The sequence below is a fragment of the Mauremys reevesii genome, linkage group 18 (assembly GCF_016161935.1).
Source record: "Mauremys reevesii isolate NIE-2019 linkage group 18, ASM1616193v1, whole genome shotgun sequence".
NCBI lineage: Eukaryota > Metazoa > Chordata > Testudines > Geoemydidae > Mauremys > Mauremys reevesii.
The window spans coordinates 16,357,864-16,384,588 of NC_052640.1; the positions used below are offsets into that span (position 1 = coordinate 16,357,864).

The 26,725-nt window shown below is 41.1% G+C and overlaps 1 protein-coding gene across 4 annotated transcripts in view; it reads left to right on the forward strand.

Moving 5' to 3' along the window:
- Positions 1 to 26,509, forward strand: part of TXNRD2 (thioredoxin reductase 2) — a 50,781-nt gene extending 24,272 nt beyond the window's left edge. For 2 of the 4 annotated variants that reach the window (XM_039505912.1, XM_039505913.1), the window contains 6 exons: positions 11,129 to 11,265; positions 17,128 to 17,223; positions 17,484 to 17,576; positions 19,405 to 19,476; positions 21,385 to 21,482; positions 24,149 to 26,509. In XM_039505912.1, the coding sequence (XP_039361846.1) occupies positions 11,129 to 11,265; positions 17,128 to 17,223; positions 17,484 to 17,576; positions 19,405 to 19,476; positions 21,385 to 21,482; positions 24,149 to 24,272 (620 nt within the window). In that variant the 3' untranslated portion in view covers positions 24,273 to 26,509. Of the gene's footprint in view, positions 1 to 3,966; positions 4,031 to 11,128; positions 11,266 to 17,127; positions 17,224 to 17,483; positions 17,577 to 19,404; positions 19,477 to 21,384; positions 21,483 to 22,586; positions 22,678 to 24,148 lie in introns of those variants that run through there. The other 2 variants (XM_039505914.1, XR_005589752.1) reach the window with 2 other exon arrangements.
- The last annotated feature ends 216 nt before the right edge of the window (positions 26,510 to 26,725 follow it).

The following is a 26,725-nucleotide window of genomic DNA, read 5'->3' on the forward strand; positions in this document are numbered from 1 at the left end:
AGCAAAAACAACAAGGAGTCCTTGTGGAACCTTAGAGACTAACATTTATTTGGGCATAAGCTTTCATGGGCTAGAACCCACTTCATCAGAACCAAAGAGATTGTGATTTGCCTAAGCTTACTAAGTGGGTCATTGATAGGAACTGGATGTCCTTACAGCACTCAGTGGACTGTCCGATAAACCACAGGTGCCATCCTTGTTGTCTTTTCTTCTGAGTTAAACTAACTTTTTTGTATTCCTATAACGCAGAGAGAGGGATGTAGGTTATAAATCCTGATCAACTTTTGCTTTGTTGCGCCACTATTGTGGCTCTCCATCTGAGAGTAATGGGGTTCTTTAAGGTCCATTAAAAGCTATTTTAATAACTAATTCCCTTCTCCCATAACTGAACAAAGGTACAAGTATTTGCGCAGACCAAAAAGCTCATGCTGTTTTAGAGTTGTGACAAGCCTGAAACCTTTAGAAAAATGTTCAAGAACTGAGATCATTTCATTTTTCACACCTGTATGTTTCCCAAACATCTTATCTGATTGGCTTCAGACTTTCCAGTAAAATTCTACCCTGGTGTATAGTCACACCTGTGAGTTTCTGGTGGATTGAATTACATTTGGCAAAGTTGGAAGTGGGAGCTGTTTTAAAATTGAGCTGATAAAAGAAACCTGTCTTTAACCTTAACCATAATCTCTAAAGCTGACTAATATACTACTGCAGGTCAGTTGAAATGTAAATCCAGTTCACTGCTTTGATTCAAAGTAAAGCTAAGTATTAGAAAGCAACGTTAGAATAACTAAATTTGTTTTATATTCTGGAAACTAACAACTGAAGTTTCCTCAGCGTTCACTTTTTCTCTCCACCCTTTAAGAATCAAACACATTAACAGTTAAAGCTGGTTAATTGATGGGCAGTTGGGGTATGATTAATTGTATTTTCTCTGTATCAACACACCCACACCAGGTGTCTCAGATAATAGACTGGGAAACTTAGTAGTGTTGAGGATTTCCTGTCTGCAGATGTGCCAATTACAATGCTGATTGAAAAAAGTCAGCTTGTAGAGTTAGTTAGAAATTAGCCTCTACAGTTAACTAGTTGTGGTCCGAATCATAGAAAACATTTCACTGTTTAATGTTGACATACACAGAGTGGCACAACAATGCTAGAGTTTTATTTATTAATTAATTGAATTCTATTCAATCATAGAAAATATATTCTTTTATAGTGTTAACATTGGTAAATAAACTGGCTACCTATTTATTAAGGGAAATTTGATAGTTTATCCTCTTAGCTAAAAAGTTTATCCTCTTAGCTAAAAATGTATAATTTTGCAAATTTATAGAACGGGATTTCCGCTGTCCTAGATATTCATTCGCCACTCCTGCTAGAGCTGTTTTTTGAAATTATTGAACTTTTCCACTTTTATGGCTCAAGTCACCAAAAAGTGGTCTATATTATGCCTCAAACCGTTTTAAATCTGTTTGAGCTGAACCAGGTTTTTAAACCAGTTAGAATATTTGGGGAAATTGCCTTAGTGTAGACAGCCAGTACTCCCAGAATTGTATGCAGTGTGGTTGTAACCATGTGGGTCCCAGGATATTAGAGAGACAAGGTAGATGAGGTAATATCTTTTTATCTTTGTTTCATTAACCAACTTCGGTTGGGTGAGAGAGACAAGCTTTCGAGCCACACAACTTTCTTTCGGGCTCTGTGTGGCTCGAAAGCTTCTCTCTCACCCAACAGAAGTTGGTCCAATAAAAGACAGTACCTCACCCACCTTGTCTCACTTCCATAATGTCATTTAAAAGCTTCAACTCAAAATCTTTGCTTGTAGGCCTCAAATGGGACTACATTACATTGCTGAATAGATGCATTAAGGACTTTCAGTGATATGGAAGATTAATCTTCTACCTGTGTTGGCAGTTACATAGAGCTCATTATCATAGTATCTGAACATCCATCAAAAGACTGTTGTTTCAGAAGAATTTCCACAAGCTCAGAAGACAATGGAATTCTGTTGAAAAGATAGTCTTTTGAAATCTGCCACGGTATTACGCAAATAACTTTTTCATGTTGTTCTAGATCACCTTTTCTTCCTGAAAGACTTCTAAGCACTTGCGCCATATGGGCCTGATTCATCACTGCTTTGTGCCTTCGATAGTAATTTACACTTGCACCACCTGCGTGTAAAATGCTGCCAAATCAAAAGGGAAATGATTTACATCTACTGTATACATGCATAAATGATGATCCAAGGTGAAAAGCTCTGGAAAATCGGATCCTACATGTTGAGATCACTTCACCAGACACAGAAATGCTGTAACCTGTGGGATGAATGCAGCAGCTGTTAAGCAGCATACAGCAACACTTCATAACCATTTATAACAGGAAGTGAAGTATAATTATCTATTTGAAATTGCAAGAGGAATTTAAGAAGGCAGAACATTTGCCTGTGTCATCAAGGATAACACCCCAACTTCTGTGAAAAGTGTTATGAGATATTTAATTACTGCAGATCTTGGTGGGGAGCTAATAATTATGTAGGTCAGCTATACCAGATGTGTTTATAAAAGATAAAAACACTTTCTTCCAAGCTTATGGTTCCTGTTTAGGGAGCTGCACTGTGTAGTGGTGGGGCCACCGTTCAGACTGGTAAAGAGATAATATTTTTGTAGGCCTCCCTCTCCCTTTTCAAAAATAAACCACCATATGTTGTTAAAAGCTTGATATAAAAAACCTCTCAATGTAGACATCTTTATACTATTCAAAATTGTGAATTAAACATTAAACAGAAGAAAGGAACTCTTGAGCTAAAGAGCTGCTAGTCCATCTTTAACTCACTATTGTATTGGCCTCGTGATAGTGATGTATTATCATGCTACAGCACCTAAGTGCGACGAGGTAAGTTAAGGACCCTGGCAAATATTTATTTGCCTCTGTTAGAGCTTTAACAATATTTGAACATATATTTTTGTGGATTACTAGTTGCATGTCAAATTCTCCCTACCTAAATTTCCCCTGTAACTTCTGTTGGAGATACTAATATTCACTTCCTGTTCTGAAATATTTTTTGTTCCTGTGTGCTGCTAAAGAGCTTACCTGTTCCACCTCAGAGATGCATTAGAGACCTCCTGCTAATAGGTGAGGTTGACAGAAGAGCCCAGCATGTGTGTATGTAGATCACTGAGTCTCTGGCACTTGGCTAGTCCTGTGAGTTTATGTGGAAGGCGCTCAGATAATAGGGTGATGTATGCCAGTATAAAACCCTACGATGGGCAAGAGACTCTCAGAGTGAAAGAGAGAAGACCAGAGAAAAAAGAACCAAACAGCTTTAGTTTTAAAGGTGTGGGGGGAGATTGTATTGAGTCCTCTTGGCCATTCAAATTAATGTTGTGATGCCAGCGTCTTAAGAAACAGCTCCCTTGAAATGTCTGCATTAATCAATGACACGTGGCATTCTATGTACATTACTCCCCAACCCTACTAACAACCACCACAAAATAAATCCTTCCCCTTTCACAGCATCTTATGGAGGTTCCTCCATTGTCTTGGGGCTGCTCCTTGCACCCACACTGATGGTGGGTGATTTTTCCATCAGCCTCTAGCTATGAGCTAGTTGGTCAGGTCAGGAGTTGGGTCCTTTCTGGTAGAGGGCTGGGTGGTTGGTTAGGGAAAATGGATCCCCTTTGATTTCTGAGGTGCATAGTCTGTTTGTGACCTCTCTTAATTGAGGGACTTGGGGAACCTCGAGTGGGAGGATAGGTTACTCCTGCCTGGTGGCAGTCTTGCAGAATGGGCTTTCCTTGGCTAGTAGTGTTGCAGGGTAGAGGAAACAGAGCTCCATATTCTCTCCCAATACTAGCTGTTCAAACTCCATCATGGAGCCACTGGCAAAGAGAGGGCCAGTGGCTGCAAGATTCTAACTCACTGTAACAACAATTTTTCCCATCTCCTCCTTTTTTATCTTTACTCTAGGAGCCATTGAGGGAGGAGGAGCTATGCTGTGCAATCTCTGTGCCCCCACTGAAGTGATGGTTGGGTGAGATTCTCTTTCATGCACTCAAAGGCCTGCTTTCTCACCAGGGGGCTTGCATGAATTCCCCTAGTTCATTAGCAACTTTGGTGAAATGTTAGGGAGCAGGTTATATCTACCTCCTTTGAATCTGTTGGAAAGTGCTATGGAGTGGCTCCTGCCAACACACACATGGAAGTGTAAGGCTTGAGTTCCAATCCATCGATAAAGACAAACCGACTTTATGGAATATCCCAAAATTATTTTCATAGGCCAAGCAGGATGGTGCTCTGGTAAACTGCGAACGCAAAATGAGAAGCATAGACAGAACCAGCACCAAGAGCAGTGGGAAATGTATGGGTTAGCCACACACGAGAGAGCATTGGCTCCCAGATGTATGCAGTGGAGCAAGCATTTTCGAGTCTCTGCTTGCTGTTATGTTTGCACTTACCCCGCACTGGGATATGGGCACCATGTCTTTGAAATAAAATCACCTTTACTATAAAAATAATTTATGCCTTAAGCTCTTTAAAAGCGAACAGGTATCAGGTTGTCCTTGTTATATATGCTCTTCAAGCACTATGCCTTCTGACTCTGGGCATCAGGTGATCTCTTTCCTAGTGTGTATGACTGAAGAAAGATCATTGGCTTTCCATATTAAGAAAGGGTTAAGTGTGCCTGAATTGTTTTTATACCAGTTTTCTTCAAATGTTACAACCACATCACTTTGGATTAACCAAGAAAACAAATTTTGCTTCGGAGCTTTCCTTTGATACTTCCCATATGTGGAAGTAATGCCCTGATCTCCTCTGGGTATAACCCTGCCAGGCCTCTGTGCAAAAGGGATGATCTTGAGAATCCTCTTCAGGGACTAGGCTGGCCATTGGATTCTTAACCTTTGAACTATTTAGTGGGAAATAATGCATCTCTGTTAATCTCAGAAAACCGTTACCACTAATGTGGTGTAGTTTGTTGAGAGCCTGGATGTTTTGTTCTGAATTCCCATTACATTTTGTTTGTCTTTCTTGCTTATTTTAATTCCTAAATCTCCCAGCAGGATGTGATTTCAACATTCTCCTGCTGGAAAGTTGTGTCACTTCCATTAAATGTTAGCCAGAGATGGAGTCTTTCTAGGGTTTTCCCAAGGCCCCATTGCAGTGACATGCAATAAGACTCATTTAGACAGGATTGTTCTTAAAATGACATTTATTTATTGTTGTCTGGTATGAGAGGGAATTGGCTGATGCTAGATGTGCTGCACGTTGTTTCTTTCCTTGGTTTAATGCACAGATATGAGGGATCTGTATTTTGTTGCATGCTTCTTACATTTATCATCATGTGACTACGGCAATTGCTTCTTAGTGTTTTGTCAAAGCTAGGAAACGGAGTGTAATTTACACTTTGATCTCTGTGTGAGAGTGCATTTTTGAACAGCTGAGATGTGAGTTGATGAGCAGTCCCCCTTTGCAATTTCCAGCTTTGTAGAATCACAGAAATAAAGGACTGGAAGGGACCTCGAGAGGTCATCTAGGACAGTCCCCTACTCTGAGGCAGGCCCAGGTAAACCTAGACCATCCCTGACAGGTGTTTATCCAAACTGTTCTTTAAAAAGTCATCAATGATGGGGATTCCACAACCTCCCTTGGAAGATTATTCCAGAGTTTAACTACCCTTATAGTTAAAGGTTTTCCTAACATCTAGCCGAAATCTCCCTTACTACCGTTTTAAGCCCATTACGTCTTGCCTACCTTCAGTGAACATGGAGAACAATTCACTGCCCTCTTTATAATAGCCCTTAACATATTTGAACACTGTAGCCAGTTCCCTCCCCTCCCACCATCTTTTCTCAAGACTAAACATGCCCAGTTCTTTTACCTTTCCTAAGAGGTCAGGTTTTCTAAACTTTTTATCTTTTTTTTTGTTGTTGCTTTCTTCTGATCTGGAATCTCTCCAATTTGTCTACATCTTTCCTAAAGCGTGTCACCCAGTATTTCAGCTGAAGCCTCCAGTGCTAGCTGGAGTGGGACAATTACCTCTGATGTCTTTACAAATGAAACTCTTATTAATACACCCCAGAATATTAGCCTTTTCATGACTGCATCATACTATTGACTCCTATTCAATTTGTGATCCACGATAACCACCTGATACTTTTCAGCAGTCCTACCACCTTTCCAGATATTCCCCATTTTGTAGATGTGCATTTGATTTTTTCCTTCGTACGTGCAAAGTACTTTGAACTTGTCTACATTGAATTTCAGATTTCAGATCCACTCTCCAATTTGTCAAGGTTGTTTTGAATTCTGATCCTGTCCTCCAAAGTGCTTGTAACCCCTCCCAGCAGGGTGTCATCTGCAGATTTTCTAAGCATACTCTCTACTGCATTATCCAAGTCATCAATGTCATCCATACATTCATGACTTGGATGTCAGTATGAAAACACTGTTTGGTGGAAAATGCTCCAAAGTAATTCCATGCCACCATTATAACTAATGCTACCTTTCCTTCTAAGTTCTTATAAGTAAACAAAGGAGTCTATTCTCCTTACCATGGTGAAGATAGAAGCTGGTGACTACCATTAATAGTGATCAGTCAGAGCATTGCTTTACATGAATATCAGAGCCAACCTTTATGGACACACAAAGTCCTTGGTCATGGCCCCCTTAAATTGGGAGATATGCAAAGAACCTTAAATTTCAAACTTATGTAAACTACTCTCTAGGTCTGCTTGTTAGTGATTTTATTCCTAAAGACCACAGGTTATCCACCCAGTTATACAGTTACCCAGCACTCCAGTGTCCAGCAGAACCAAAGCCACAGATGCTTTGATTTTTGTTGTTGGTTTTGGCAAGACAGTAGATCATGTCACTGCTATAGTGGATGGTGCTGCACAGTCTACTTTTGTTGGCACGAGGACAGCAGCAAGCTCCTTAACAGCTGCTGAGCTAATTCCTGTGCTGAGCAGCTAATATCATCTTCCCCAGAAGCCAGGGCAGTTCAATACCACAAGAAACCGTAAGGCATAGCAAACCAAGCACGTGGCTAATCATACCTCTGACACAGACTCTGTGGCCTTTGCCAAGTCACACAAGCAGAGCTGCTAAGAACTTACAGGTCTCCATGGGTGAGATTTTCAAAAGTGCCTTTGAAACATGAGTGCTTTTGTTGGGACGTACTCCTAAATCATTTAGGTGCTTTTGAAAATCTGACACACAATCAGTGTTTTTTACTATTTTCTCCCCTTTCAAATGTCAGTTATCGCCAGCTGGCTCTCCTTGGGCATTATTGGCTACTTTCTTGTAGGCATCATAGTAGATGGAGGGATTTGAAGGAGAAGAGGGTAGTGGCCTTAAAAATCAATTCAGGGAGGGTGGTCCATGCATTAAGGGACAGTGTGGAAGAAAATGCAAGCTGTGGGAGAAGCAGATGAATGAGGGATCAAGACAGGCATCACTGGTTGAGTAGAGAGTTAACGCAATAAGAGCCCGTAGCAGGTGAGCAGTGAGGGACATGGTTGTGAAGGAGCAGTTAAACTTGATGTATATGCCAGAACACCATCTTGCTAGCCCTCCTCAAAATCCCCTGGCCAGTCCTATGCATAGCGGTGTGTGATCATGGTAGACAGGATTCCTTTACTGCAAAAATGCTTTGGCAGTCCCTGGTGTGAAGCTGTCAAAGAAATGGTAGTGGGCAGAATAATTCCAATTTCCAAGGAAGCGGTAAAGGAGCTATTTTAAAGTCCTACTGAGGTGATATAAACAACCCCCTTTATCTGCACTAGGAAATCTTCAATGAATAGACTGCTGTAGGCATACCCACAGACCTGTGTTGTGTTTTTTTTTTCCTGTCTGTTACTGTGACTTTTCGTGATGGTAGTTGGCGGTACTGTCGACATGATGGTGCCATAGGCACCAACTCCGTGGATGCTAAAAAAAATAGTGGGTGCTCTGCACCCATGGATCAGCACCCCCCATCCACCGATGGCCCCACCTATCAGCTCCTCACCCTCCATCCCAGCACCTCCCGCCACGATCAGCTGTTCACCAGTGTGCAGGAGGCACTGGGGGGAGGAGAAGCAGCAGGGGCAGGGAGAGGCAGGGCAGGGGTAAGGACTTGGGAGAGGGGATGGGGCGGGGACTGGGGCAGAGCGGAGGTTGAACACCTGGGAACCGAGGAAGATGGCACCTATGGATGTTGCACCTGGGCTGCCTGTAGGCTCATTGGTCACAGCAGTGACTAGTGCCGATGGATCTGATTGTGTCTGAGGAAAGTTCAGTCTAAGAGCTGCTCACTGGGAGACGACATGTAGGCTCTGGTGGCAACATTTAGTGTATGACTGACCTGCTGTTTGGCCCAGAGGGGAATATGTGGTTTATCTGTTGATTTCATTAGCTCAGTTGACTGACAAGTTCCTTCAGGAAGCCACGCTGCCAAGGCTTACCTAAAACATTATTTTCTGTACAGACAGCAGGGGAATAGGGCCAGGGATATATCTGGTTTTCAGGGAGACATGGTTACCCTATTTGTTTATTAAAAGTGCTATCGTCATGTTCATTCACAATTACTGAAGGGTTGGGTGGGATCATGGCAGGCAAGAGTCAATTAGCCATTGTTTAAAGGTGGATCAGGCGTCTGTATCTTTCTTTTTCTAGAACGGTGGCATGATATGTTGTAGTTCTGATTTAAAAAAAAAAAAAAAACTACAGCCAGCCCTGTGCCCTATGTGCTTTCATAGACTCTTTGTTTTTCAGAGTTCAAGGCGGTGGTCATCTTCAGTGTTTGGAACTGTGATTAAAAGCATGTGTGCTGACTTGTAAGAGAGGCCATTTCTCTGCTTTGATTGGTGGGGTTTGGAGTGTGCTTAGGTTTCCTCTTCCTGGGAAGAAGCTGTAAACTGATACTTTGCTAAAACTGTACTTTAAAAAAAGTTGAAACAACCTTGAGAACTTAAAAGTCATTTATCAAAAACAATTAGCCCTACTACCTAACATTGGGAAGACATGTTAGCGACTGCTTTAATATTGCAGATAGGTGAATGTGGGAAAATGCTAGGGCTTCCGAAATTTGGGATTAGAATGAATCGAGCTACTTGGCTTCATGTGAGAGAATTCATGAGCCAAAGGCTAATACAGTTGATCTGAAGTAAGATTACTAAATGTAATCCTAGTTTGTGACTGTGAGCCACTGGGGCTGGAAGCCAATACAAATTCAACTAGGCTGAATATTTTATTACTGGTTTCATAACTGCACTTGGGCAATGTAGTTGGGAGTGCAAGGGAGTTTCAGAATGACCAGCAAAGCATACTTTATGTAATTCTTTAGCTGCCAATACAAAATACACATGTTAAGGTAGATTGGAATTGAAAAGCTAAGTGTTATCCTGCAGATTTGATAAACCCTGTTGTTTTTTTGCCACAGTGCCTCAAACTAATCTATTGATGAGGTTAGGCGTTGGGTGGTTTTCTTTTTTTAAATGTCTGCTGTTGCGTGCTAAGCTTTCTCTTGGCTCTGCCTGGGCAGGAAAAAGGGGAAACTAGAAAACCCCATTAGCTGTCCATTTGCAGAATATCCAGGCTTTACTCTCAGTACACAAAGAAATACAACGGTAGGAAGTTGTTTCACATCCGAGCCAAGATAAGGTCCTGGAGGTTTATTATTTTTGTTGCCTGATAGCATCGGGACTGTGGAGCAAGGGGCAGAGAAGGAACAGCAGATCAACATCCCATGGGGACAACAGAAGGGAAGACAGACAGATAGCCAAGTGCCGACAGCTTCAGTCAGTACTCCCAGAGGAAGTGTTGGTTTCACCAGATGAAATTAATACACAGAAGTCCTTACTGAGGCATTCAGATGTGACATTGTTTGGGGGGCCTGGTGATATGGCAGATGTGTAAAGCAGTGAATCATATGTTTACATATAATTAGATCTGCACTGACAAACCAGGTTTTCCTTTTGTTTAATAATTTCCTACATTAACATCAAAGATCTTGTTTTTTATAATGCAAACACATTTCCCTTTTTGTTTTGCTTTGCGTTAACATCAAACACAAAACCGTGGGTCCCACACAAAGAGCACATGCTCCTGTTCCCTTCCTTTATAGTCTCCAAAAATGGATACAACTTTAATAGAAGGAAACTTTCCACATTTCGATTTCGTCTGCTAATTTAGCCTATGTGATCACGTTTGCCTTTGCAAACTCTGCTGATACTGGATAACTTGACTCTGCATGTTACCTTTACAATTATGTATTATTTGTATTACAGTAGAGCTTAGGAACACCCATCAAGGATCAGGGCCTGTTGTGCTAGGCATTGTACAGACTGCTCAGTGGAATGTTGGCAAGCTTTTGATTGACAAGTAGGATGCTTTCTGCAGTCCTTTGCCATTTAGATTCCAGGCCGTGTCCATATTTGATTGGTTATATAACTTAAAGGAACACCATCAACTTAAATTTGTTCCAAGATGAAAACTTTGTAAAAAGAAGCTGTTATAGCACTTAAGGCCAAGAGAAACATTACCACAAATTTAAAAAAATGCAGGGAAACCAGTTGTCTTAAAATACACAAACATTCCCATATAATATGTGAGATGCAAACATTATATCGCTAAGAACTTGAAAGTGAAGTTAACTTCACTGGTTTTCTTTGTTATCCAAGCTGAAAGAAATGAAAGGGTAAACAAAGATTGTCAAGGGGTGGGGAGGGCGTGGAGGGAGGAATAGGATTGTGAAGGGTTCTTTCACTTTGCGTGAATGCTAATTTTCAGAGAAGATGACACTTAAGTTATAAACAATGTGTTGATAACTGCATTTAATATGTAACATTAAAGCTTCTGGCTTCTGCATATAATGCAATGGTCTTATCATTTTGTTATAGGATAACTTTCTTGAAAATAATCTAAACTAAGGTATTCGTAATGGTATTTTCCTTTCACAAAGAGAAATTCATGTCAGTAATTTCCACTGAGAGCTTTACTGCTGTCCAACACAGTTTTTATTTTCCTTCTTGTTAGGTTATTGAACAGCACCAAGTTCTTGGATACCTTTGATGGAGAATGACAGGGGTTTTTTAGATTAAAGCTGATGAAGAAATATTTTTAACTTAAGTTTCTTCGTTTCCTTAAGGCCGAGCACCTGACACTAAAACTCTGAATTTGGAGACAATTGGGGTGAAAATTAGCTCTGAAACTGGAAAGATCATTGTTGATGCCAGCGAAGCTACTTCTGTTCCTCACATTTATGCAATTGGAGACATAACAGAGGTACAATGTCTACATAAACTATTTTACAATAACAGGAAGCCTAACTTTGTTCCTGACTTATAACTAGTGACCAGATGTCATCATGCTCTAGCATATATACAGTGTTTTGGTCATTTTCACTTTGTACAATGTTACGCCAGCCACCTGGACCAGTAATTTCCTTGATCAAAATCTTCTGCAGTATCTCTGTTTTAGATTATTGCTGATGATTATCAGGAACCGCATTACTGGGCAGAAGTTAATAAGAATATCTTTAATATTGCTTTATCCCTTCAAATAAATGTCTTCATGCAGTCCCTGAATGTTGAGTTAAAATATACATAACTACTGGAGCTGAATGAATAATTCTCAATATGTCTATGGAATGACAGTGAAAATTTCAGTGAATATTTCTTTTTTTTTTATTGAGTTTTATTATTGTGATTGGTCACATGACACTCTTCTCTGATAGGGACTGCTTCTGGCACAAGAATCAGCATCTGCAAATTTTAAATTTTGATTGCCCCCAATATTTGCATGTGATTCTGCTTCTCTGAACATTCATGCCAAGTAAAACTCAATTGCTCAGAAGCTCGTGACGAGAGAACATAAAAGGGGCACAAGCATTCTTGAAACTCATTCAATAATTAGTAAAAACAAAATGAGCAAAACAAATAGTCACAGATTCTTGCAGCATTAACCCAATTCTAATAATAATCTACAAAATATGCTATGACAACAGTTTCTTGCACCTGCCAGAGTGTACTTTGAGGCACAAGGCCAGATGTTTTCAGTCACGTAAAGACTCGGAGTGTCCAGGATAAACTGACCATCTAGAAATGAGTCGTCTTTGTGAAATGTATAATTGTGTATGTCTGCCTTGTAAGCCTTACAGTTATAGCAAGTACTCTCACCAGGAAATCAGATTGCTTTGATTCCCAAAGCACATCTTATAAATATTTGAGATAGACAATATGTGTAATATATGGGCCTGGTCTTGCAAGGTACAGCATTCCCTCCGCTACCACTGAAGTCAGTGGCAGTTGAATGCATCAGTGCTTTTCAGGATTGGTCCTTATATACTTGAGACATCTTTTTTTTTCAAAAAGGTTTAAATACTGTGATGACATCCAAGGGGTATGTATGGTATACATTGAAAGATCTGTAAACGATTCGTGAATCTGCCACTTTTAAACAATACAGTTGTCCCAGCTCTTCCAAGAGGTATGGTAGGTTACATAATGTCCTGAGGATAGTCGTCCACATTCCTAACTAGGACTCTGGAACCAGACACACATCTCATAAATCTACCTTTCCACCTTTGACCTCTTCTCCTCCATCTAGGCTCACATCTCTTCCTGTTTGTGTCTCTCTGATGTCTTCTCTGGGATGACCTGTTACTTCCTTTAAACTGTCAAAACTGAACTACTCCTTTCCTCCTAAACCCTCCCCTCTCCCCCTTTCTCCATCATTGTTGACAACTTCACTATCCTTCCCCCACCACTCAGACTCACACCTTTAGGGGTTATCTTTGATTTCTCACACACAGACTCTCACCGTATCTTATCAGTTCTCCCTCTGTGACATCTCTAGAAGTTTGCCCCTTCCACTCAGTACCTCTGTCATATCCTGGTTCATGCCATAGTTGTCTCTTCTGACCTCCTGATTCCTTCCCCCTCCCACACACAGACACTCCAAATGTGTTCTGGGTTGGAGGGGGTTTGCCTCTGTCCTCTGAACCATCAGGGATGGCCACAGCTGGAGATGGGACACTGGAGGGGATGTGCTTGTGCTCTGAGGTGTTACTGAGAGTTCTCTCTCTCAGCTGGCTGGTTCTTGTTCAGATGCTCAGGATAGGACTGGGAAGGAATTTTCTTCCAGGTCAGCTTGGCATTGACCAGGGTGCGAGGGGGATCGCCTTCCTTTGCAGCGTGATGCGCAAGTCACTTGCCAGGATCATATGGGTATATCTCAGTTAATTCCCTGCCATTGGTCCCTTCTATTTGCTGCCTGTGGCTCACAATAGTTTAGTCTCCTGAGGGCTGTGTAATATTTTGGTCTACTTTTGGTTGCTGGGTTTCGTGTGTGGGTGGCCGGGTGGTAGTGATTGTCTTTGATCTGCAGGAGGTCAGACTAAATGATCGAGTGATCCCTTCTGGCCTTAAACTCTGTGGTTTAAACCTTTCTTCTCTTGAATCTCTCCGATTCAGAAGCTAGAGGCAGTGTGGGAAGAGCACTGGACTGGGACTCAGGAGACTGGGTTCTGTTCACGATGCTGCTGCTGATCTGCAGTATGACCTTGGGCAACCGCTTCAGCTCTCTCTGCTTCACTCCCCTTCCACACATGTGACTCACCCTGCTAGGCTGGGTGCTTCCCCCCTTTTCCTCTACCTTAGTCTCACTGTTCAAAAATGTCAGCACTTAAAAGCTTCATTCATGTTCTACTGTGACTCCTGTTCTCTCTTGTCTCTCCTTTTCCTGTTCTGATGCTGTGTGTCTCGTTTAGATTGTAGGCTCTTCAGTGTAGGGACTCTGAACTAAGAATGATGATCTCATTTTTACACTGTGCCAAGCCCACTTTGGGACGAGCACTCTGGGAGTTTAATCAGTGCTCTCCAGTTAAGCTCATATTTATGTACCTCTCTATACAGTCTCAGTGCTTTCATTTAAGTACAGGGGTGGCCAACCTCCGGCTCTGGAGCCACATGTGGCTCTTCAGAAGTTAATATGCGGCTCCTTGTACAGGCACCGACTCCAGGGCTGGAGCTACAGGCACCAACTTTCCAATGTGCCGGGGGTGCTCACTGCTCAACCTCTGATTCTGCCACAGGCTCTGCCCCCACTCCACCCCTCCCACCCTCTCCCCAGAGCCTGCTATGTCCTCACTCCTCCCCCTCCGAGCCTCCTGCATGCCACAAAACAGCTGATTGGGAGGTGTGGGGAGGTGCTGATTAGCAGGGCTGTAGGTGGGTGGGAGGCGCTGGGAGTGGGCGGGGGAGCTGATGGGAGGGGGCTGCTGACGTATTACTGTGGCTCTTTGGCAATGTACATTGGTCAATTTTGGCTCCTTCTCAGGCTTAGGTTGGCCACCCCTGATTTAAGTAGCTCCCTATAACCCAAGACATAAGAGGGTATGTTGTTCAGAGTCATAGAATTTAAGGCCAGAAGGGACCATTAGGATCATCTAGTCTGACCTCCTGCATAACACAGGCCAGAGAATTTCATCCAGTGTTGAAGTGCATTTCTGTGGTTGAATTAAGTGATATAAATCATTTTACATGAATACCAAATTAAAGGATTCATTTAGATCATTGAAAACTGGCAATGCTGTTGGCTTAGTGAGCTGACAGTGAAGTGAAACTCCCAACTTAACTGAATTTCTCTAGCAGATCAAATATCAGGTTTGAAATCCCCATGCACTCTAAAACCATTGGTTCACAGCCGGGTCGGCTCGGCCCTTCAGCATATATACTAATTGAGGGGAGAGAGAGAGAGAGAGAGAGAGTGTGTGTATCCGTATCCTTTGGATAAGACCTTTTAAAAGAAGGGAAAAAAGCCCTAACAAAGTCCTTCTTGCTATATGTGGACATCAGTGATCCCCACATCGTGCCTATAAAGGTAGGGTTTGCCAGCTTGCCCCTCTCTCTGCTTTTGTACAGGGTCTTGCACACTGGTTTTCCGCCAGTCTGCTCCCCCCAAAGGTAGTTTGCAGCATTTCAGTGGCACTCTAAGTGTATAGTTTGTGACATCGAGATGCAGGGTGCATTTGACAGCTGTTATCTCTAAAGTCATTCTCGGCCCCCATTTCTTGTTGCATAGACACTAACTTGCTGCTAAATATTAAGAGTTCAATGGGGAGGTTTATCCACAAATTAAACCCCACTCACCTATTCAGAATGAGTATTGTCACTTTTAAGAGATGTACCTGGCTAGTGCAAATGTGGAATTGTGTGTGCATGGTTGTGCTCTTGTTTGGAAAATTAGCCCCTAAATTTATCTGAACTATTCACTTGTATAAACTTTCCAGGGGTGCATCCAGTGCTCTTGAAAAGGTCTCAGAACCCTTTCAGTGAATAGTGGTTTTGTTTGGGGTTTTTTTTTAACTGACAAGTGAAATCTCATTAGTTTCTTCATTATCAGTAATCATGAGAGGGGTTGAGGTTGAGTTATGTTTGAGCTGGCAAATATATGTGACTGGTATAAATGTTATGCTTGTTAAAATCCTCTCTCCTATATCATTCTTACTGAAGAAGCATATTACATGCTACAGAAAAGTGGTGTTATGGTGATATTTAACACATGTAGGAGCCACTGTAAATCCGTCTTTTTCTGAGCTTGTTGTAGCAACTGTAATGGTGGAAGGTACAGTATGTTGCTTTGATGGGGTATTCTGGATAGAAATAAGACCCAAAAAAATGAGTCATGTTAGAACAAATATACAGCACTTCAAAGCTTTTAAAATTCTCCTAGGAGGCCTTAAATGTGTAATATGTTGAAAGGATTCTTACGAACAATTCAGATCAATGATAATCAACTGAGTTAGTTGTACTCATGACTGCAAAGTGAGTGTTGACTTCAAATATTTACTAGGGAACATCTTAAAGCTGTTGTTTTATGAGAAATTGTGCTTTATCTGCATGGATGTTTTAGTAATTAGTTGGGTTTTGTGGAATGCATGGCAGTGCTTTCACAATTTTATCTCTCGTTCCAATCTTCTATTCATTTCTGGAATGCCAAAACAACATCTGTATTTCCTGCTACAGAAATGATTGGCAGACATTTTTCAGGCAAATGTGTGTAAGAAAAAACAAATGGCAAACTTCATCTGGTAAATGACATTTACAGATCTTGGAAGCGAAAATGCTATGTTTGAAAAGCCATTGTTTGATGGATCTTTTTAAAAAACAAAAAAAGCATGGGTTTGCAGTTCCATGATTTGTCATGTGTTGTGGAGAAAAATAGGCTAGTTTTCATTAACATATAAAGCATGTGTATCAGGTACAGTATATGTAAGCGTTTACAATACTAAATTGTTTGGATTTGACTTTTGATATGGAAGTCTGTGACTCCCTCACTACTCCAGTGAGTATTAACATAGAGAATCCAAGTATAAAGGAGGTGCAATGGATGGTGGAGGAGACAATAAAAGCCAAGGAAAACTACAAGAAAATTTGCAGTTCAGCTGATATGTGCATGTGAGCAGAAGTGATTCACAGTTACTAATATATACATAGAAATCAAAGTGTCATTAGATGCCCCAAATGTTTTACACTAGTCAATAAAAGTTTGAAAAGCTTGGGTGGGTTGAGTGGAAAATCTTGGTTTTTATATTTGCTGAATCCCATTTCTAAGGTAGTGGTTAGTGGGGAATACCAGGAAGGAAACACAGTTAGATTGCGAAAGTATTGGGGCAGCCACCTAATGGCTTTGACTGAATCTGAGAAGTATGACATCTAGATGGGGCCTAAATCCACCAGCCATGGTCCTTTATAAAACATCAGCGCTACCTCACCAGAAACCTTCCACCTACTGCCTCTTCACTTCTTCACATCATTTCTCCACTTAGCTTCTTGATCTCTTTCCCACCCCAGGCAGACTTCTTCCTGTCCCGGTCCCTTTCCCTTCATGGGTTCCTTGACCTTGAATGGACTCTTGGGGCTTGTCTTGACTAGAACCTAAAAGTGTGTTGTTAGGACTTGTTAGCTCACATGTTCTAACACAACCTCTTATCCTAGATGGGATAAATCCTTGGGTATTCACTGCTTTGTTTTAACTTCAGACTGCTGGGTTGGGATCGCAAATTCTTGCGCCTCTCTAACTGCCATCACTGGGGAAAACCATGACTTCTGACCGAAGCAAACTTTTTTTTTAATCTCTTCTCAGGGGCGCCCTGAACTGACGCCTACGGCGATAGCTGCAGGAAAGCTGCTGGCTCAACGTCTGTTTGGCCAGTCTTCAGAATTGATGGATTATGACAATGTGAGTTGTTACTTTTTTTTTTTCCGTATTATTTATAATGGTTAAAAACAAAACCCAACATGCTACTAAATAGATGAGAATCATTTTTTGTAATTTGGGATCCAGCTTTTCAGACTGAGTGCACTGAAACTAGAACTCTTCTTGCTGTTGCAAAAGTCTCCCCATCAAATCACCTATTTTTGTAGCTGCTAAATGCCTAGTTAGTGTCTTTCATCATATGGTTTGATAGTAACATTTGGGGTTGTTTTATGATGTGCCAGGTACCCACTACAGTTTTCACTCCTCTGGAATACGGTTGTGTAGGACTGTCAGAAGAAAAGGCAGTGGAACATTATGGACTGGATAACATAGAGGTATGAAAATTTTTAATTGTGTAACTAGGACTTAGTTTCAGCATGGAGAGAGAGAAACTTTTCCCTATGGAAACTATGGTAATATGTAAAAGTGATTTTTGTACAGCCGTTGGTCTAGATCCCCAAGCCACTACTCCACATGGTTAGAAAGATTTGAATGTAACTGCTCCAGAGACATCAAGGACCTCAATTTCGAAAGCAGGTGGTGTAACACATGACTGGGGAAACTGAATTACTATTTTAATGAATTACAAGGCACAGCCGTCATTAAATGAAACTGCTACATCCTGTTTGAGTCTTCAAAATTAGCTGTCCAGCTGCCTTATTCACCTAAAGGTTTCTGATGTCCCCTAGAACTTTCAGGTAAACAGGGTTATACTATAGTTCCATTTGTTTGATTGAAAATACACTGGTCTGATATACTTATGCACTGCACACTGAGGAATAAAATTGCTTCAGGAATACATTCACTTCCACGCAAGCTATGATGAGTTGCGTGTGAGTTGCAAAGCACCATTGCTGGTGAGGAAGTTCAGAATCATTGGTTTCTAATCAACTGCTGCACTGTTATAACAAACCAAGATTCCAGTTAGCCACTTTGCAAAAGAAATGCTGGGTTCTCTTTATTCAGTCTTCAGAGAAAAGTCATCTAGGTGTAATGCTTTATATTGTGGAAATGGAAACTTCAGTAATTGGCAGCTCCCTAGTTCATGAGCAATCAGTTACTGAAATGTTCTTGATTACCTTGATATTCAATTTATGCTTTGAAATCCGCATTAGGCTTTAGTGCTTTTATCACTTCTACTGTAATTCATTGCTTTCTGGGTCTTAACACCACCTGAAGGACTATAAATGGCCACAAAGCAATTGTTCTTTCTAAGCAGTTGATTTTTGCATACAGCATTTGGCTTAGCTATGGCTATAGGTGAACCTCATTATACTGCAAGAAAGAGATTGGTTGGCTTAAATTGGAACCTCAGGCAAAATTAACAGCTAAAAAATAACACAGTGTATGATTACAGATATGGAGAGCTTACACTTTTTCATATGCTCAAAAATGTAGGAATTCCCTAACCTTTTGATCAGAAGAGCTCTGAATCAAATTAAGGTCAAATGATTACTTTGAATTCAGGACACTAGAAATGAGTAATCTGACTTCTTTTTTTTTTTCTGTATAAATAGCTGAGCTTTCTGTGAAAAAAGATGTTTTCTGCTCTTGGTCTTGCTTCCATGTGTACTTTTTATCACAGTAACTGCATATCTAGTAAGCTTTAAAAAGAAATCTCGCCCACTAATTAATGCTGTTATAAAAACCCATCTCGGTCTATTTTTCTGTTAATACAGCACTAGTGTATATTACCAATTGTGTACAATAATAATAATCATGATGTTGTCATGTCATATGTCTGATAGTTATAGAATTAAACAGCTGAGCTACAATTCATTTGCAAACTTAACACCATCAATTTGGGCTTGAATTAGGGACTGGGAGTGGCTGGCTCACTACAAAAGCAATTTTCCCTCTCTTGGTATTGACACCTTCTCATCATTTTTTGGGAGTGGACTATGTCCACCCTGACTAAATTGGCTTTCAACATTGGTTCTCCACTTGTAAGGTAACTCCCTTCTTTTCATGTGCCAATTTATATTTATGCCTGTATCTGTATTTTCACTCCATGCCTCTGAAGAAGTGGGTTTTTTTGCCCACGAAAGCTTATGCCCAAATAAATCTGTTAGTCTTTAAGGTGCCACCGGACTCCTTATTGTTTTTGTGGCTACCCCTCTGATGGTCTAACAAGGAATTTTAATACTCCTATTTCCCAAACAGGTATACCATGCATATTATAAACCTTTGGAATTTACAGTGGCTGAAAGAGATGCAACTCAGTGTTACATAAAAGTAAGTGTTCAGAACTTTTAACTTTTATTAAAACAAGTGATATGGTCTATATTTTGCTTTAGGAACAAGAAGCATTTGTCAGATTGCAGAATAACTTTCTCAAAGTTGATTGGTTCTTTTCCCAATCTACAGCCTTTTTTCTCTAGTCATAGTCTCACATTTCTGATATTCCTCACATAACATTTTACATCTTCAAAGCACTTGACGAATGTTAACGAGTTAGCAGTTCTCACTGCTGATAGAGTGGTCCACAGACAAAATGTTCAGTTCTTAGGGGATTTCTGAATATTTATTCAGATCAGGATATTATTGTGCCTTCTTTTTTCTTTAAGACAAGGGAGGCAGTTCTTCATCAGCTAAATGTAATCTTTGAATTGTCGTCTCATTTGTCCTTATAAAACAAGCCACAAAGGCCTCCCTGTTTTACACCAGAGCTTCAGACCTGAAGCAAATCTCATTTTTTGGAACAGTGCATTTACTCTGATTGTAAGAAGGTTTTCAGGCCCACTTGACTGTCGCAAAGAAGCTTGGCTAGGATGAAGCATAATATCAGTGGAATAACTGATACGTTTTATGTCGGGCGGACTAACTTCTGCTTTTGCAGTAGGATGAATGTATTGACCTAACAGGTCCATCTCAAAGTGTTATGCTGCTAACATCCTATGCCTAGAATATGCCTGACACTGATAGTTGAAGGGATTTCCCTCTATACATTTTGTCAAATGGAACCTGCAAAAACAGTTAGGTTGCTTTTATCAATGTCTCGTCCAGCATAAGAATTGAAGTGTCATTACTTCTGCTCAACCATTACATTTAGATAGAGGTAATGGTAGTGCAGTATTTGAGGACAAGATGGCAGTGCAGATCAAGTGTAGTATCTGCTGAGAGTCACTTTGCAGATAATGCTTATTAAACTCTCTCACAAACCAAGTGAATAAACATTAAACTTGCAGTTGACTTTGAACCTCTGTGAGAGTTAGGGTTAGGGTTGTTTACAATCTTTCCAATATTAAGCCATGTCTTATCAGGCGTGCTGCTGTTATGCAGCGGTGATGAATGAATCCACAGTCCCGATGCCTTTAACAGGCCAGGCTGACCTGTGCAGCAGAGCCTTTTGGACCAGTGGCGATTCAATGCATGATACAGATGCTCAGCTCCATAGGGAGATTGTCACTGTTCTTAGAGTGAAAGTGCTAAGATGTTGTCCTGTATAATCCACTTTCCAGTGTTGTTCTGGAATACAGGTGAGCATTAAGCGAGTCAGGCCTCCACGCTCTAATTGCCCACAGCAGATTCAACACTCTTGGCTCCTTCCTGAGCTTGACTAACTTTAAAAAAAAAAAAGTCACTTCGCATATATAGTAAATGTACCTAGCCAGACAGGCTGCCATAAATGTTCTTTGATTGAATTATAATGGCACAGGATGACCTGTGGCCGATGGTGACCATCTTTGGAAGTTCAGCTAATCAGCTGCCCAGAATTCCCATATGACAAGCCTATATTTCAATCAGAAAAGTGCTAACTTGGCCAATCTAGGTCAAAATGAGGTTAGGATGGGTATTGGAGCACCAAGGACATTTGTAGGATGTCATCCAAATGATAAACCACAAAGAATGTCACTTACTTTAAATCATTGTTTACTAATGGCTCACTAAAGTCTGCAGGATGTGCCACAGAGAAGCCTGAAGTATTGGGAATGTAGATTAAAACCTCAATTTAGCAAATCATTTAAGCCCATGCATAAATCCCAGTGAAGTCAGTGGGATTTAAGCAGTGCTTAAATGCTTTGCTCCATAGGGATAGGCGGCTGAACTGGTGCCTTGGGGAAGACTAGTTCCATTTAGCCCAGCTTCATGCCCTACCTTCAGACTTTCTAAGAAAAGCTCTCTGTGATGTCTTGCATTCAGATGGTATGCCTGCGAAAAAAAGAGCAGCGGATCCTTGGCCTTCATTTCATTGGACCAAATGCAGGTGAAGTGATTCAAGGATTTGCTCTTGGAATAAAGTAAGTACAAAAGAATGTCTTTACTTTTAAAGCCTGCTTTTTAAGTTATTGTAAGATTATAAAGGAAATCTGCTGAATTTTGGCAACACTATAAAGAATCGATGTTTTATGTAGTATTACACATATTTTCATTAAAACACTGTTGTTCTTCGTTACGATATACTGGATTTAGTTAAAGAAATAATGGGTATAGTTAAGGAACAACTGAGGCAAAGTGTATGATTGGCCAGACCTTGTTACACCAAAAAGTCAACTTGAGTGTCCTCCTATTAAGTTTGGTTTCTTCAAAGAATGACAGAGAAGCCTTTCCCAGCATTCCACCCACAAGGCAGGAAATGGTTTTGTAAACCTGCACAAGCCTTTTCTTTTTTTAAAAAATGTTTTCACTTTGATGTGTTGTCCATAAGGGGCCTTCTTATACCAGTCAGGTCTCCTCAGGATCTCTACCCATTTCTTTAGCCTTTAAATGTGCCACCTTCCAGATCCTGATTCGAGTCTAGCCACCATCTGACTTAAATGAGACTAGACAACTCCTTCATTGCCTGGAGCCCTATATGAGCTTCTATACTTCAGGGCATAAGCCAACTGCTAAGCAAGAAGGTGAGAAAGAAGCTTCTCCTATGTGGGGGGAGTTATTTCATAATTTCCCATTCTATGGAGATTTTACACCTTCTGAAATGTTTGGTACCAGCCACTGAGACAGACAGGATATTATTGGACTAGGTGAACCATCGGTCTGATGTAGTATGAGAGTTTGTTTTCATTGATACTGAGGCACTTTCTCCTCTTGGGTTGAGTCCCCTGCCTTCCTTTCACTCCTAGCTTGAGGAACAATCCTGGGTCCTCTCTATAAGTGCAGAGCATCACTGCTAGGTCCCAGACGTGCCCTAATGCTGTTTTCATTCCTCCTTTTGTCATTGACTTTCATCTTCGAAGTGTTTGTTATAATGATTAAATGTAGAGTTCTGAACGTCATACTATTTTATGAAGAAGGCAAACTCTGGTCCCTGAGAAACTTTTTCCTAAGGATAATGTCAGCTAGTTGTCCTAAATATCATCACCATATTATTATGGCGTTGTTGACTTTTACTTCTGAGTGACTAGCATAAATGAAAAGCAGAAAGGACTAAGGCAGCAGGACCACAAGTATCATGTGAGGAATATCTTGGAAATCGTTGACTGCCGTATACCCCAAGTATGCATCTTTCCAACATGTGTGTAGTTCATGAGTTGCCAGTGGTAGAAATTACAGTATTGCATTTTTTTAGGAGGTCGTCGTTTTGAAGTTTCATCCAAAATAACCAATGCAAAGGAAGTAGATGAAACTGGAGCACTTTTCTGCCTTGCCTCTAGCCACAGTCACAGATTTTCAGAAGGTCAAATCTTGGTGTTGGTGCACTGTTGTATTTCACTAGTCTTGGGTTTATAATGTACAGTACAGGCATAGTAAGTCTGAACTGCCGTTTCATTGCGTCAAATATTAGCTCTTATCTTCGCCCCCATTTAAAAGGCTGTCCCCTGCCAAAATAATCTGTGCTCTGGCAATGTGTGGTCTGTGCTGGTTTTTATCCTACAGGGATTCTTCCTCTTTTCTCACGCATCTAATTTTTCCAGCCTGAAATGATTCTTAAATTTAGACCTTTGATTATGTTGCAGCATTCTCAGAAAATGGCCTGATAGGAATAGAGACACATTTTAGGTCTGACTACACTGCAGCTGGAAGTGTGCCTCTCAGCATGGAAAGACAGACTGGCACTAGCTTTGCTCATGCTATCGTGCTAAAAATTGCAGTGTGGACATGGCAGGTTAGGTTAGCCATCCAAATCCAAGCCCCTTGGTCTGAACTCAGGTGGCAAGCCTGAGCTGCTGTCTGCTCCGCAGCATCCACACTGCGTGTGCTAGCTCGCACAGACCTAGCGTGAGTCTCAGTACCCAGACTCCTAGCTGCAGTGTAGACAAACCCTTAGAGGTCATCTAGGGCTAAGCCTCTAGTGGTCAGAAGACTGAAGGAATTAAGCAAGTAGGATTGGCAGGTGCAGAAGTGGAAATCACGGATACCCGCTATGTACCTTTTGGAGAAGTTTTCTCTTGTTTGCATGATAGGAAATTGCAAGTGTAAGCACCATACACCCTCTGATATCCTGAGAGAGCATTCTAGTATTCATCTCTCTTCCAGTTGATTTTTGCCTGCAATCCAAACTATGATTTTTTTTCTACATGTCTACCAGTAGGAAAGCCTGATGTCCATGTGCAAATGTTGTAATACCTGAAAGGATGGTCTTGTAGTTAAGAAACTGGACTGTGACTCATGAGATCTGGATTTAGTTCCTTGCTTTACCACACTCACTATGTGACCTTGGGCACATAAGTTAATCTCTCTGTACCTCAACTCTTCATCTATAAAAATGAGAATAATAATCCTTCCCTACCTCACAATGCTGTGAAGGTAAATCCTTGAATGGTTACCATGTAAATACCTTCAGAGACTATGGTTGTGTTGGTAATTGTCTCTGCTTTGCTTTTTGGACAATAGCTTCAAATGCAACTTCTCCACTGGCTATTACTCTAGAAAAAGAGAATAAGGTAAACCCAATCTGATGCTTTATGCCATTACAGATGTGTTATGTGCACAGAGTATGACTTTTTCTTCATTTTCTTTTTGGTAGATGTGGCGCTACGTATGCGCAGATGATGAAGACAGTTGGCATTCACCCTACCTGTGCTGAGGAAGTAACCAAGTTACGAATCACAAAGCGCTCTGGTTTGGATGCAAAGGTCACTGGTTGCTGAGGTTAAGTCCAATCCCTGGACAGAAGTTAAAAGCACACAGTAGAATTGAGAAGGAAAAAGAGCATGCTGAACTGACACAGTTTTGGTAATCGTAGTCCTGCAGCTCAAGGTTTCCTAGGTATCACTCCTTCAGTAGACATCAAAAAGTGACTTTTACAATCCTAGCCGCACCGTACCTACCTAAAGAACTGTCCACACACATCTTTAAAATCAACACAGTACTTAACCTTCAGGGAAATAGGATTTATGTTAAAAAAGCATCACTTCTGAAGTGCCTGTGTCCTTTGTCTTGCTGGGAGCTAGAGAAAATCATCATTTTCTGTACATCAGAATGTGTTTCTTGCCCATCACTTGGCATCTAAAGCCATGTAAAACTTAAATGGATGTCACTTTGTTACAGGAACAGTGGCCATCACACTGCTAACCATTCCCACCCACTAGCAAATTAATCCCACTTGGATGTCATCCTGCAGAGAAATGCATTGTCAAACAGAGGTGAAGAGGATGCCAGATATTTGGAGCTCTCTGACAGTGTATGCGTGACTTCTGTAGCCAGGGTTTTCCCAGTAGAACACCTAGCTACTGACCTTCCCCAAGAATTCATCCACGAGGAATGATGTCCAAATCTCACCGAACTGAACCAAGGTCTCAGATAGTAGAGTAGAGAACACGGACAATAATTCCTTCTCAGCTCTGGCAAGACGGCTCCCTACTGGTGGTAATCACAAGAGTTCAAAGTCAAGGCTCATTGACAGGAAACAGATCCCAAAGCACATAGCAGTAGGTAAGCAGCCTTCAGTGTTTCAGGGAAATGTACCATGTACAGGAATTGGTAATAGAGGAAAATATAAAGTGACCATTAGAGTTGTTACGCTATTGGGTGAGTTCACTGTTGGCATAGGCAGTGTGTGTCATCGTGGAAGCTCATAGAATTCCTTTAGCAACGAGGACATTTTGCTATTTAAACTCTTACAGAAAGAACTTGGGGTTGGTGAAAACTTCCCTGCACGTTTTTCAAATTGCCAATTAATTTCAGCTCAGATCACACAAATTACTGCTCCAGGACCAACTAGCAAGCAATACTGAAAGTTGGAATTGAACACAGAAAGCTGCGTGTGCTGTTCATATAGCTCAGATATTTGACAGGAATTGGAGTGCGGTGTAGATGATCTGTAGTGTTTTAAAATAGATTTTCAAAACCTCCTGTAACTCTCACAATTAACTTGTGGTAGTTGGGCTCTGAACTGCATTATATTAAAAATAAAACCAGAAAGGAGATGGACCTGTTCAGAGCTCACCTTTAAGATGCCAGTCTGCAAACCGTTCTTTCAGCGTAGTGCCCAGACTTCCTGTAGGAAGAAAGCATTCACCTAGTGTGAGCTGCTTCTTATTCCTATTGGCCAGAAGGGGGAGATCCTGACTAACATGTAGCAATATAAAAACAAGATAGAAATCCAGTAGCACAGCTGCTTTTGCCAAATACTGCTAAATAGCTAGCCTGACAAAGGCAAAACAAAAACCCAAACCCTCAGAATTTCATTTGAAGTAGCAATTTATTGCTCAGACTGTATTTTGAGAAGCACAATCACATATTTACTCACAACCCGTTACAACAGTGTATGTGGGAAGGGGAGGGGTTAGTTACAATTCTTTAGAAAGACACGATATACATCAATCTTTCCTGCTGTATGTTAAACAGCAGTGTTTTTGCAAATGAGTTTTGACAGTTTCCTAGCCATCCTAGCCCTGTTAATTGCAAAGTTCTTAAGAATAGTTTGCTGACTATGCACATCTTTGAAACTTTTTTCTTAGACTGTCCATTTTAAGACATCGTTAGTTTACTATTTCGCTGAGAGTTATACTATAGACAAGTGGTGGATTTAATTTAAGTTTAAAACATATCTTGCCACCAGAATTGTACAGCACGTGCCCCAGAAGTTGTTGAAAAACTCTGAAGCTTCAGCAGACATTATCAAAACAAATGTAATAGTACTTATCGACACGCCATCAAGGTGGTATTACAATAAATTCCTTTCAGGGATCTGTCTTTAAAAACAAAACCAAACCCCACAGCCCTGCACTGGTTCTAAGTGCCTCATTTCCAAAGTTTGACACTGTAAATCAGTGGTCCCCAACCTTTTCGTCTGGTGGGCACCAGACGAAGGACCGTGGTGGCGGTCCAGCATCCACCAAAATGCCACTGAATTTCGGCGGTGACGCCTCTCGATGACGTCGCTTGTCGGCAGCAAGTGGCATCATCCAGAGGCATTGCTGCCGAAATGCCGCCAAATTTCAGTGGCATTTCGGTGGATGCTCGACCGCCGGCCAGGACGTGGGCACCAGCACCGCGTTGGGGACCCCTGCTGTAAATCTTAAATTTGTTATAAAAGTATTAAGTCTTGATACTGTAGGTGAATCGGATAATATACCCTAGCAGTGCAGAAAGAGCAAAT